This window comes from Manacus candei, unplaced genomic scaffold (genome assembly GCF_025592945.1).
Source record: "Manacus candei isolate 608988 ecotype Guabito, Panama unplaced genomic scaffold, ASM2559294v1 h1tg000046l, whole genome shotgun sequence".
Classification (NCBI taxonomy): domain Eukaryota; kingdom Metazoa; phylum Chordata; class Aves; order Passeriformes; family Pipridae; genus Manacus; species Manacus candei.
In genome coordinates this window covers 10,608,297-10,621,635 of record NW_026138094.1, presented here as the reverse complement: position 1 = coordinate 10,621,635, position 13,339 = coordinate 10,608,297, and the positions used below count along the sequence as shown (strand labels likewise).

General features: G+C 48.6%; 1 protein-coding gene across 1 annotated transcript in view; it reads right to left on the bottom strand.

The window, feature by feature from the left end:
* Positions 1-238: 238 nt before the first annotated feature.
* The window catches only part of ST8SIA2 (ST8 alpha-N-acetyl-neuraminide alpha-2,8-sialyltransferase 2), a 32,350-nt gene continuing 19,249 nt past the window's right edge, over positions 239-13,339 (bottom strand). The window contains exons 5-6 of the mRNA XM_051796700.1: positions 12,194-12,487; positions 239-2,704 (exon numbers count right to left, since the gene is read on the bottom strand). Coding sequence (XP_051652660.1) covers positions 2,419-2,704; positions 12,194-12,487 — 580 coding nt within the window. The 3' untranslated portion in view covers positions 239-2,418. The remainder of the gene's footprint in view (positions 2,705-12,193; positions 12,488-13,339) is intronic.

The following is a 13,339-nucleotide window of genomic DNA, read 5'->3' as shown; positions in this document are numbered from 1 at the left end:
CAATAATCTCTGTAGGCACAGCAAGGACATCCTGATGGCTTTGGATGTCTCCCTGGCACAGCACTGACATCCACCCCAGGTGGGCAAACAAGCCCAGTCTTCCCCCTCCTTCACCAGCAAAGGGGGTTCCAGGCTCTCCCCATTTAATCCCATGGCATTTCATGGTCTTGCCTCCCCTCTCGCCCCTTCTAGTCAATGAAAATAAATACAAAATAAAAATAAAACCCCTGCACACTTATTTCATTTCCTCTATTTTTATTTAAAAAGAAGGTTTGCTAACAGCAATCAGTACCATGGCCCAGGCCCCTCAATACAACAGTTGGCTTTTGCAGTCCCTGCAGCTCCATCCCTGCTCTGTGCTGGGGACAAACCAGGGAATTATCCGGCTTTAACAACCACTCCTGAATCACGGGAAGCTCCTTGGGATTGCAGATTACTTCCATCTTGCAGTTTTACACTCTGTCTCCTTCTGTCTCAGCTTAAGCTGAGATTCACAGCCAGGCTTAGCTTTATCGTGCAACTAAACTCAAGTAAAAATAATAAAAAAAAAAAAAGTGCCAAGTTTTAAAAAAAAATACATAAAAGAAATAATTTTCTGGTGCTGGAAAGAAACATCCCCTTGGTGGCAGATTAGCCCACATTTATCCACTATAATGTTGCTTATACCTTAATCTTAAGCATCTTCATCTGACACTAATTAGCAGGCTGGAGGCTCCTATGGGTACAGTAGCTTCTCTGGCCCAAAACATGAAAGCGAGTTCTTCCTTTTACCACTTGAAGCACTCGAGTTTTTAAAGAGATGATGTCAAGTATTTCAGCCTCAAACTGCACACTTTTTAACTTAAAAAACACAGCAGTAGGAGGAGGACCAAAGGTGATGATACCCAACCATGGCAGCATTGCAGTGCAAGCCCAAGGTTTGCCTGTGCAGTGTTATTTACTCTCCCACAGATTAAACCCAAACAGCCCTTGCTGAACCCTGGACTCATCTCCATTCTGGCACTGAGTGCTAATTAGGAGACAAACAGAATAGGCTACAGAAGCAGAAAATTATACAGGCTCATCAGATCAATCTAGTTCCCTCAAAACCCCCAAAAATCAGAGAAAAGCAAATGTGGTTACAAAAAATCCTTTATATTTTGGGTTGTCTCTGAAAAAAAAAAAAAAGGGAAAAGATTATTTCTATGATGTTCATCACCAGGCAAGCATCCCATCAAGATCCATCCAACAACCTATTTAACTGTTGAGAGTAAGAGATAATTAGGGCTTGAAAAGACGGACAGAGTGGAACTTCAGGAATTCAGTGCTGTGTGCTGGTTCTTTGTGGAGAAACTGAAAATAAATTATTTAGACTTGACAAAGTCCCTTGAAGTCCTGCAGACTTTCTGCTTGGCTGGGTCCAGGCCTATCACCTATATATGTGGAGGGGGAGAGAAAGCAGGCTGCTTAGCAGATACCAGCTGGGAATTAAGAGCTGGATGTACTTATGGTTTTCACGAGCCCTGACAGATGTTGAGTGTCTTTTGGCACAGTGAGACACTTAATACTAACAGTGCCAGTTTGCAGCAGCAAACCTCCTTCCTGCCACGTTCCAGCATCTCTGCTCCTTTCTTGCTCATTAGAAAATGAAGAGAAATACACATTCAGCATCCTCCTCACTGTCTACCTGGCTCAACACTGATGTGCCCCTTCTCTGGAGGCCCTCACATCTCTCCATGTGAATGTCACTAGGATCAGCTTAGCACTGCTCCCTGCCACCCTCCTGGAGATCCAGCTGCAGCCCTGGAGGCTTTTCCCTCTCCTCTCCAAAGGCTGTGCTCAGCCTGGTGGTCCATGTTCGGACGGATCTGTGTGCGGCTGCTGGGCACTGATCCCTGCTGGGCAGACTGGTCCTGCTTGGAGCCATGGACAGTCCCTTGGCTGTGAGAGCCACCAACAAACCTTCCCTGCCCACCCCGTTCCCTGCCCCTTCCCCTCCCCGCCACGAGCACGGGGCCAAGAACACACCTCGCTGCAGTGCCAGCGCCGGCGTCCTTGGCCAAACAAACTAACTACCAACCTCGGACCAGTCACGACAAACGGCTTACGTTTACCCATCACCTAACATACCCTCAAAAACCAAGGCCACCTTCACATCTTTTGGACGTAGGGCGAATGCCCTTCGAGCCCAGCGAGCCCACAGCAAGGGGTCTCACCCAGGCCAGTCACGCCAGATGCTCCCGCACCTTTCCTGCCCCTCCCTTGGTGAACACCAAACAGTTATAATACTCAGGTCAATATATATAGGTACCACGTATATGTATTTGTGTCACTGTCCTGCGCGTTAACAAAGACAATCAACCCCACCAGGCACCACTTGTCCTTTCCGCCCCCTCCCCTTCCTCCCGTGGCTGTGCAGGAACATGGCTGGGGACCACCCTACGTGGCCCCATCACACTCCCCCACAGTCAGCTTCAAGGCTCCTTGCTGGTGCAGCGTCTTTAAGGCTTTGAACTCCAAGGGCATGGTGTGCGGGCTGGCCTGCGAGGTGTAGCCGTACTTGAGGCTGTCGTAGTAGTGGTATTTGACCGGGTTCTGGTTCTGGTCCAGGGGAAAGGGCCAGAAGCCATAGAGATAGATCTGGTTGCAGAAGCGAGTGGCCAAGGTGTACATGAGGAGGCCAGTGGTGGGTCGCTTGATGTGCACCTTGTTGGTCAGCCAGTACCTGCAAAGGGAGAGGGAAGCCTGTTACTCACCCTGCACACCAAGCTTGTGTCTTGCACATTTACTCTCTCCAGCCCCTGACTGAGATATATTGGTGATTCAAAGTGAGAGGTTTCTGACTAGCAGAGAGTTCTCCATGCCAAGAAAAAGCCTCTCTAGGGACTGTATCCTCCTGCTCTCTGTCTGATGGTTACATCACACTTGTTGCCATGGCACTGAAGCATCTCGTGCCTTGGCAATCCTTTATGAAAAACAAATTGCTTGCAACAGTGGCCTTCGGTACTTCAGCCTAGAATTATCTTCCAATCAACCCAGGAGATCAATACCACAGACCAAACCACCCACGTCAAGTAGACTCCAGCAACCCCTTGAAGGAGACAGAGTCACACACACGCTGATGATTTTCATTGATAAATGAAGATTTTTACTCTGACAGTAAACACAACAGGACTGTAAAAACATTTGCCTTGGAACAAAGGGTCACCAGGCTGAAAGAGCTAAAACACACTGCTGAGTTCCCATTACACCCAGCGACTGCTGCTGTGATCCTGGACCAAGATACATCACCACACTCTGCAGCATCAGTCCCTCAGACACACAGTACGGCACATTGCAATATATAACGTGAGATATGGAGGTCAGCTGTGCTTGTTGCTGGGAAGCACGTTAGTTTTTATGAAGGATGGCAAAAAGAAAAGGGGGAGGATGTACGGATGCAGGAGCAGAAACATTATCAGCGGTTGCATTTTGGGCTGCTGATAAAAGTTATTGCAGCATCAACATCCTGTAAGAAGATGTTTCCAGCCCCCAGTATTTATTGCACAGGCAACTTAGCTGGTTTGCTCAGCAGAGAAACACCACCTGCGGAGCAAAATCAGAAAGCAAAAGGTTTGGGGAGGTAGAAGATGTCCCCATCGGGTGCACTCCCTCCTCCCTCAGCACATCCGATGCCAGCACTGCCCCACAGCAAGCAGGGATGCCCCACAGCTCATCCCGCTGTGCCACAGCCTGTTTGAGCCTTTGGATTATTTTTAACAGATATTTCCAAGGGCCTGAGCTCAAGTGAGTGATTGGCAGCCCCTTGGATAAAAGACATGAGGAAGTGGAGCAGAGCACGTGGCACTTCTGTGCTCTCACCCGACGTTTGGGATCCTGAGCCGGGTCCTGCAGTCCCAGTGGAGCCCTGGGAAGTGTCTTCCTCCTCATTTGCACTTTTTGCTGGGCTCCTGAGGGTCTGATGCTCAGACAGCAGGAACCCTTGGGAGAGCTGAGCCTTAATCCTGCAAATTAGCTTTTCACGAAAGCCATTAAAATTTAGCAACCAAGGCACAAAACGTGCTTGCTTGTTCTCAGCCAGATAAGAGAGAAATTGACTTTTCTGGTGAAATCAAATTCTGGAAGCAGAGTAACTGCCTTGGCATGTGCAGGAAGGGCACAGGGAGGATTTTTGTGGTCCCACACCCAGAGGTGTCAGAGCTCCTGCAGCTTTAGCAAAGGATGAGTACGATGTTTTGGATGTTTTGGGAAGGAGGCTCTTGCCTGACTCATCTTGGCATCCAGCATGAAAAAGTAGCAACAGGGGGAAAACCAAAAACTCAGCAGTGCAGCATCAGCATTTCCTGGGCTTGCCTGGCCATACGGGTTGCACTGTGGGGACACAGCACAGCTCACTGTGGTGTCAAGGCAATCTGCTCCCACAGGTAGCCATAAACCAGCCTCCTTGATGAGTTTATGGGTAAGCACATTAGACCTCCTGCTCGCAAAGGGAAATGGGAGATTATCACAACCATTTAACACTGAATTAGGGTATCCTCATGCAGCAGGGAAGCTACTGGGAAGAGCTGTTAAGCCATACTAACCAGCTGGCTTTGGAGGAAGACAACTGTCTAGGTTTGTCCAAGCCTTAAAATCCTCCTTTTATCAATTTTTATCAATTTACCAGCTGGAACACAGAAAGATACTGGTGACCTTCTGCCTGCCCAAAATATTAACTTTTGTGCTTTGTTGAGAGGCTGTAAAATCTCTATGAACATACAAGGACCCCGACAGCAAGATGAAGTGCTTCTTGCACCTGGGCACAGGACATTCACGTGACCATTGGTTTCATGCCTAATAACAATGACAAAATGACCTGGGCCAAACACTGAAGCAGCCTACAGACCATGCCATCCTCTGCAACCCAGCATGCACAAAAATCTTACCAAGACCAACAAGTGTGCACAACCCACCACCCAAAAGCAGCCCTACAAAAACCAACCTGGCATACCCACCTCAGCACACACAGCTAGTGAGCATTCACTCAACAATATCCAGGTAGGGAACACTGACAATTCAGGTTTTTATAATAAAAATTAAAACCCGGCTCTTTTGTCTGTATTTCCTTCTATTGCAGGCAGGGTATTGCAAAAATGAGAAGGGTCCAAAGCTTGCTCCTACAGCATCATAAATTCTCATCACAGCTTTGGGAAGGGGTGATGGACTCCAGGCTGTCCCAGCCCACCCACAGGGGTGACACACATAACACGTAATGCCCAAACCATAACACATGCCATGCAACAGCACCTGCAATTTTTTTCCTGGACAGTGAAAGTGGGAAATTCTCTAGTGAGATCTGGAAAATACTTTTTAATGACTGGTTTGTGATGGGAGTGTGGAAGCTATGCAAGAAGATATCCCTCTTATCTCTCCCACCACTGTCCAACTGAGACAGTGGCCACATTCTTGGTGCAGGAGAGAACAGCTGGGGATGGAAATAAAACCTAATTAATTCTGTAAATCCAAATGAGGTTGTCTGGGCGCACATGGAATGCTGTGTCAACATCACACCTTTAATATGTGAGGTCCAGGATTTTAATTAGGAGGAAAGATAATCTTGAAGCAGGCAGTAATTATTTTTCGAATTGGTTACACCAATCACCATAACTATCAACTGAAACATTTTACAGAAAGAGACAGCAATTAAAAGAGAAGAGCAGAGAGCAGTCCTGAAACCCAATTCCTCCATTCTCAGCAGCGTGGACCTCCTTCAGAAGCTGGTGCTGTGTCTGTAAATAAACCCTCAGGGGTGGAAGCAGTTAGAGAGATAGGTGGGAGCCTGAGCGGGATGTGGCTATGAGCAGGAATTGTGATGCTGTCAGGGAAAAATTGCCTGAGACAGCTCTTGTTTTGGATCATGATAGTGACAGATGGAAAATGCCATCAGATCTTCAAGGCCATCTTTTGTAAGGAGGCAGCCTAGACACAAGCCCTAGCACCTGCTTGAACTAAGACTTGATGAAGGCCAAGGACAGAGACTTTAAGAAGAGCAGCTCAGAGAGTCTTATCCTAGCTGGTGGGTGGTTCTGGTTGCTCCTCATCTCCTAATCATCAGTTGGAGATTAGAAGTCTCCTAAGCAGAACTGCTGTCAGGTGTCTGACTATTGGTGTACGTCTCCTGTGAGGGGGCTTCTCTGAAGCCATAGGGAAAGCAACTGCTGTATTTGGACCTTAAAACCCAGTAGGAATCCTTCAGGAGACAACACTCTGAAACTGCCCCTAGGAAGCCACTGCTGTCACACAAGACAGGGATGGTGGCAGCCATCCCCACTGCACACCTGGAGCAATGTGCACATCACCTCACTGACAGCATTCATCCTCCCCCAGCATCACTGAATTTGAAACAAATGCAAAACTCCTCCATGCAGGCAGCATTTGAGGACCACTAGTGAGGGCAGGGTCCTGCTCTGTGCTTACCCATCACCTCCTGACATGCCTGAAAAAACCCTGAAATAATTTGCATCCTCCAGGTAAGGGTTAACCCGCAAGACAAAATGAACAGAAAATCCACTGCCCTGATGAAATGAATAAAAGACTCAGGTCAATGAAGAAATCAAATTTCAGCAGTATCAGCTGCATTATTTAGTGATACAAATCAGAATAGCTGAAATAATGCAATTTCAGACCCTTTTAGAACAGCTTATTCATAAAAGTGTGATATAAACACAAGCTGTTGTGGAGGTGCTAGTCCTTGACTGGCAGAAGCGTATTATCAGTCTGCCACACACATCCTGCTCCCAGTAATACTCAGGAAAAACCAGACACAGATAATGAGAGCGAGCGCCCCGACCGTGCTCCACACTCACGTTGGTGCAGGTGGGGACAGGACCCGCTGGTGCTGGCAGGGCACAGCACATATCCTGGTGCTGGGTGGATGGAGATGAAGTGCTGGAGTCCAGGGAGCAACTGCTATCCTCTCATCCAGCTCCTCCCAGCCCTTTTCTGTCCAGGTATCCAGTCTCCTCTGTCACCAACACCAAAACAGCCAAGAGCCATGTACAGTGATGAGATGTGTGCTGGACAGGCAGGCATGGGTATGTCCCCACCCAGAGTCATGCTAACATTGACTCCAAAAGGTAGATCTGGAGTCAGAGCTGCACTTTATCCCCAGGCTGGGCAAAGCCCAAACACCAAACCAAGCCTCCCTGTCCAGACTGAATCCCTACTGTATGGCCTGGCTCTGCTTTTGGTGACTTAGCACAAGCAAATCAATGCTGAATCACAGATAAATGACTCTTCTCCTCCAGGTCTTGAGCTCTGTGATGGCCTTTCAAACACATATGGTACTCAACATCCATAAGTTAGAGCATTTGAAAACAGACGGAAGAGGAGGAAAGCAACTAGGAAGAGAACTACCCTATTCATTTCCTCTTTCCTACCTATGTCAGATTTCTTCTTTTGACACAGAAAAGACTAAAACTTCTTCCCAGTTAAATGGAACAAATTAATGGTCTTGGAATCCCAGTGTAGACACACCAAAGCTTGGGTACAATGTTTTTCAAGTACAGAAGGGGTGAGAATAATTGCTGACACAAGGATTTATTTGTAGGATATCCACTGACCTAACCCACACTTGACTTTATGGAGTGTTCGTAGTTCCCCCCACATCCCACCCCAGTCACACACTTGTGAATGGCTGTTTTCTCCCCCTACACCCTTTGGCCACCTTGTTCCATCACCTGAGCACAGGACTGCTGTCCTTAACCTCTCTGTGGAACCAGAGAGGAAGGGCTTTAAGGCACAAGACCCCAGGGCAGGTAGAGGAGCCCCTGTAAGCATGAAAGGGAGGAAGTATGAAGTAGCTGGTTTAGAAAATCTGCAGGTGGGTGATGCTGGTGGACACAGCAGAACTGATCTCGAGACAGAGGGTTAGGAAAGCTGAGCCGGGAGGGCTGTGAAAAGGAAAAGCAGCAGCTGAGGTTTGATGTGCTAGAGAAAAGAAAAGTCCGTGGAGGGATGCAAAAGAGTGCAATCAAAGCAACAGGTCAGGAGAATCATCTGCACACGATTGTCCTGTGTGGCTATAAGCAGGCAAAGGCTGTTGGAAAAGATCTGGCATAACCGGAACACAAGGTGAGGAGGGATCAGGGGAGGCTTTCCAACACAGATGGATGGAAAGGCATCTGGCCCTGAAAACTCAGCGAAGGCTTAACCACTGTCTGGGTGTGAGGACCCAGGCAGACACCCAAGGCAAAGATGAATCCACCTTATGCCCTGCCAGGCTGTACTTCTGAAGAGACATGGCAGAATGGTACTATGGACCCTGAGCAGGGTGATCACTGTCCTGAACTGCCACAGCTATTTGGACATTAAACCTAATGGGAGACGAAGCCAAGGAGCTGGAAGGTTTATTGATTTTTAATTTTTTTTTTCTTTCAAGAAGCCCTTAACAAAACATTACAGGATTAGAACTGGTTACTGCCAAGAGACCCTTGTGATGGACACAGTGAGAAATGCTAGACCAGATTAGACAAGGCAAAGTGCAATGTGTCTGTGAATTCTCTGCAAGGAGTGACAGGCAAACCTCCAGACACAATTATTTTCCCTCTCTTCCCGCATTTCATGTTATTTCTCTAACAAAAGGTGCTTGGCAATAAGGACTATTACAAGGCTTTCTGGAGACACTAACACATGACTTCTAAGGGGCTTGCTTGTTTCCCAGCCAGGTGCCCACCAGAAGAATTGGTCAGGAGACATTTTACAGAATCACTGCAAAACCCTGAAATGCACGGTACCATCCCCACAAACTGGCTCCCTGCTACCACAGCTTCCCTCTCCAGCCTGAAGTGTGACTCTGCTTCCTTCTGACCACCTCCACTGAAATGCTGAAGGCTCTGTGCCCTCCTGGTGTGAGGATGGTGAGTTGAACCGTGTAAGAGGAGTCTCTGTCCTATTGCACCGATTATGTGGAAGCAACAACACAAAAAGCTATCAGCAAACATTTAAGGCACCCTCACAGCTAGGAAGGTGATGTCTCAAATGATGCTGTTAAGGACAACAAAACCAAATGCTTTTTACTTATCTCAGCAATGCACACTCTACAAATGCCCCAAATGCACTGAAAATTATAGGAAAAACGCTCAGTTGCCACTGAAATGCATTTTGGTTTGAGGGAAAGCAGAGCAGGACAATAAATACTGTGGTTCAAGGAGGATTCAAAGACTCACAAATGTATTTTGCTGGTAGTGAAGGAAGACAAGGCAGAGCTTTTGTAGCCAAATTGAAGATGTAGCCAATTGAAAATAGCCTTTGTAGAAAGTGCTATTCTAAAACGTGTCTTGGCTGAAAGACTTCCCCTATTTTTTTGTGATATCCAAATCAACTCAGGGTAGATTATAAAGGGTAGTTTTATCCAGCAAAAGAGAAGATGGGACGTATCTGCAACTGCAGCCCACTGCAGCACAGAGGGATGTGCTGTAGGGCTTTGTGAATTGTTCTCTGCTGCAAATTGCCACATGCCACAAATTTTATTTGTTTCACAAATCTCAGATCTGTCAAAAAAAGTGTAATGTTATGAACCAGCATGTTCCACAGATGAGAGACAGAGGAAGTTGCTGGAGATCATATCCCTCATAAGCAAAAATAAGGGATGATCATAGGAATTAGGCAGCGTCAGAGAAGATGAATAAGTAAACTCTTAGTGACTCTGGTCAGTTTGACCTGAGGAAAGACTCCCTCTTTACCTCCAACAACATCCTATCAATTACTCTGAGCAGATGGGCAAGACAACCCTACTAATACCTGAGAAACTTCCTATATAGCACCAAGAGCATCAGCCACCTCCCTCTTGTGCCCAATTCAATCAATACTGCCTGAATCAGTATTACTGCTCTTAAATCCATCAAAGTCCACACCTGAGGAAGCTGCACCAAGGAAAGGGTTAATGCTGACTCCAGCCTTCCCCCAGAGTCACACAGCCTTGGGTGACCCCTCTGTGGGTTCCTTGGCCAGGCTACAACACCCTGGTTAGGTGTTAAAGTGCTCCCATCAGTTCTGGCTTCCTGAGGGGGCTGCAGTTTTCATTATATTAATTGCTAATCAGCAGGCATCCTTATTTTCCCACTGATAAGTGTGAGAGCAGGAGGGCAGGTCAGGCAGTAGCTCCTTTGGCTTAGAGGGCAATCCCTGACAAGGATTATCACTGTTTTCTATGGTTCTAATTGAATTAGTGCTGCACTAATTCTGTCTCTGTTCTGCCACAACCCACTTTTCTCCATTGGCCCCCCACAGTGACCAGCCCAAGGACAGGATGGAGGTCTTGGCTGTACTTCCAACCCGGACCTTAGAGCCTGTCATCAGCATCATCCATCCATGTGCTGGTACCATAGCTATCCCAGACACCACCACTCACTCCACTTGCTTGCTGGTCTAACTGGTTGCATCCCTCTGAGGCCCAGCAGGTTTTGAGAAATCCGAACCCAAGTTCCTTGCATGAGACCCCAGTAAAGCCCACGGTTACACCAACATGTGCAAACAGAAGACACTACTTGAAGCCAAAGGGAGAGGGAGTGCATTGCTCCATGCACCGAGAGACAGTGCTGAACCCCTGGCCTTCTCCCAAAATCCCTGCACCTCCTCCAGCCAGGCAGGACCTGCTAGCCAGGGGTGGTGGCTCAAACACTGCTCTGTTGGAGCTGCACAGGGATAACCAGCATGTGCAGGGCTGTGACACAGGAGGGCCAGGAAGGTGCCATGAATTGGAAGATAATCTCAGCAGCTGCGCTTGTGGAGGCATCCTCCTCTCCCATGGGAAAGTGATGCCCAACCCTTGCCAACCCCTCTGCAAAGCTTCCTACGGGAAGTTTCTGGCATTGGGAATGGTTGCCAGCACAGGATTAGTAGCATGTTGATTTAAAGGGCTTATTACAGGAGCTTAATTCTATTTTGACAGATGAAAGTAAGTCAATTACAGCTAGAAATAGCTCAGAATTTGGGTTGTGGGGTTTTTTTTCCTTCCTGTCTTCCCTTTCTGTGAGTTGTGGTATCACTTCCTTCCCTTTCTTTACCTCAAAGCCAGTGTTCTCTGTAAGGCTTCCCCAGGCCCTCTCTGGCCTGGGGAAGCCTCTAATACAGGCACTCAGGGCAGATGTGGTTCTTCTTGCTCATTATTGCTGCCTGTGGGGCACCAGAGCCTCCACTCCTTCCAGCCCGCCCAGGCTGCCCTGGAGCACCCCCTTAGGCTTGATCCTGCAGGAAATGACCCCAAAACCTGTCCCCAGCTCACCCCCATCACTGACACACAACCTGAGCTGGGACAGACAACACCCAGCACTGACCAACTGACCAGCAGAGCTCAGGCTCAGAGATGTGGGGGGACAAGTGCTCAAATCAATCAAGGAACAGTAAAGCTGAGGCTTAGAAGTAGGAGCACCAGCTACACAAGGAAATTTCTACCCTGTAAAATCAACAGGGTCTAGTCAGGATCAGAGGACAACTCTGATAAGCCATCTCCAGCAAAAGCCACTGCCTGCCTAGACTCCCTGAATGCCTAAGGGATCATGACTCTCCCTAGAGAAATAAGGCATGGAAGCAAGAGCCGACCCCATCCCCAAGTCATTTACATCAAAGTCTCACCTCTAGGGCTCTCTTTCCTTTATAACCTCTCCATCCCCACCACACCTGTGTCTCCTGGACACCACACATGTCCCTCCTGAAGCTGCTGGGATAGAGCAGAAAGACCCCTTCCTTCCCTCCCAGTAAGCCCATTCCCCACCACCTGACACTATTTATCTGATCAGCAGGGCCAGACCATGTCACTCTTCTCCTGTCCAGGTCCTCCTCCTGGCACAGGACCTGAGGACCTGTGTGAGACTTGCACGTCACTCAAGCACAAGGTGACAAATCTCATTGCTAAGCTCAGTGCACACATATTTCTCCAAGGAAAGCCCAAAACATAGGCTGGGGAGTAAGGTGACACCCCAAGAAAGCACTGGAAGACTAAGACTTGGTATATTGCTAAAAGCCCTCACGCTCAAAGAACAGAGTAGGAAAGCCCCTGCTCACAAGGTGCTCTCCAGCTCTTATCTAGGGACCATCCACCACCCGTGGAATCCTCCTCATGGTCTGCAGAAAGAAACAACTTGCACTGTTTTCCTCCAGCACAAACCCATCCATCGCTCTCCAGCTCAGGAAGCTCAGGGAATCCTGGCTCGGAGCACACCGGAGACGCTCTCACCCTCGGACAGCGTGCAGCAGGCGCAGCGAGGGGTAGGCAGTCCTGACGTTGATGTGGTGCTTCAGGATGAGCTCGTTCACCCACTCCACTCGCTCCTTGCCCCCCTTGGCCATGAACGCCGGGATCCAGAGGATGCTGCCGTTGAGGCTGTGCAGGCGTTGCAGCAGCTTCTCCCTCCAAGTCTCGTTCACCAGGTCCTCGAAGGCCCGTTGGATGACTGAGGGGTTCATGGTCACCAGGTCTGTCTTCATGCCCACGTCCTGTGAGTACTCCTGGACAGGGGCCAGATTGCACCTGTGAGGGGAAACACCAAACAGTCCTTTTAAACCGACTGAGAGAGGGCAGTGACAGGCATGAGGGGTGTGTGATGCCAAAAGCCAGGGCCAGTGACAGATGTGCCCGTTCACCCTCGCTTCTGGGAGGAAGAAGAGGGGGAATGAGCTTCTGCAATAAATCAGTAATGATGAGCTGCCTCAGTATCAGGCCACCATTCCTCAGCATGATGGTATGTGCGTGCATGTCCCTCTGGGACAATGCTAATGACAGCCATAACTGTGGTGTCTGGTGGGTGGTTTGTACAGATTGGTGGCTCTTCTGGTGCCGTTCAAAAATAACACCAGCCACAAACCTCCTGTCTTTGCTCCCACGGCAGATTTGAAACAAAACAGCCTTTCTCACACAAGGAAAGCACTCGCCTCTCAATTCCAGCCCTGCTGGAGTAACATTATCCCAAGTCCCTTTTCTCCTCCTAGTGAGTCTCTGCGAACAGCAGACCCAGTGGCACCGGTGGTGACACTGACACCAGAGGGAGGGGGATGCCAGGACATGGTCTCCACAGGGTCTGGCTGTCTGGAGGCTGTGACCTACAAAAAATATCTCTTTCTGTACCGTTAATTAGTGCCTCCTCTCAGGCTGTGCACGTGGACACAGGCCACATGCCATGAGCTCCTTTGTCACAACAGGGATGAGGGCTGAGGGCCTGCAGGATAAACTGCCATCAAACCACCCTCACGATACAGTGGTTTCCTACAGCTCCTTGGGGGGTGGGGATCTGTGGCTAGTAAGCCATGTCCATGCCATGCACATGGCACAGAGCAAATGGCACTGGGAACTAGCTGATGGTGGGATTCAAGTAGATGTTCCCCC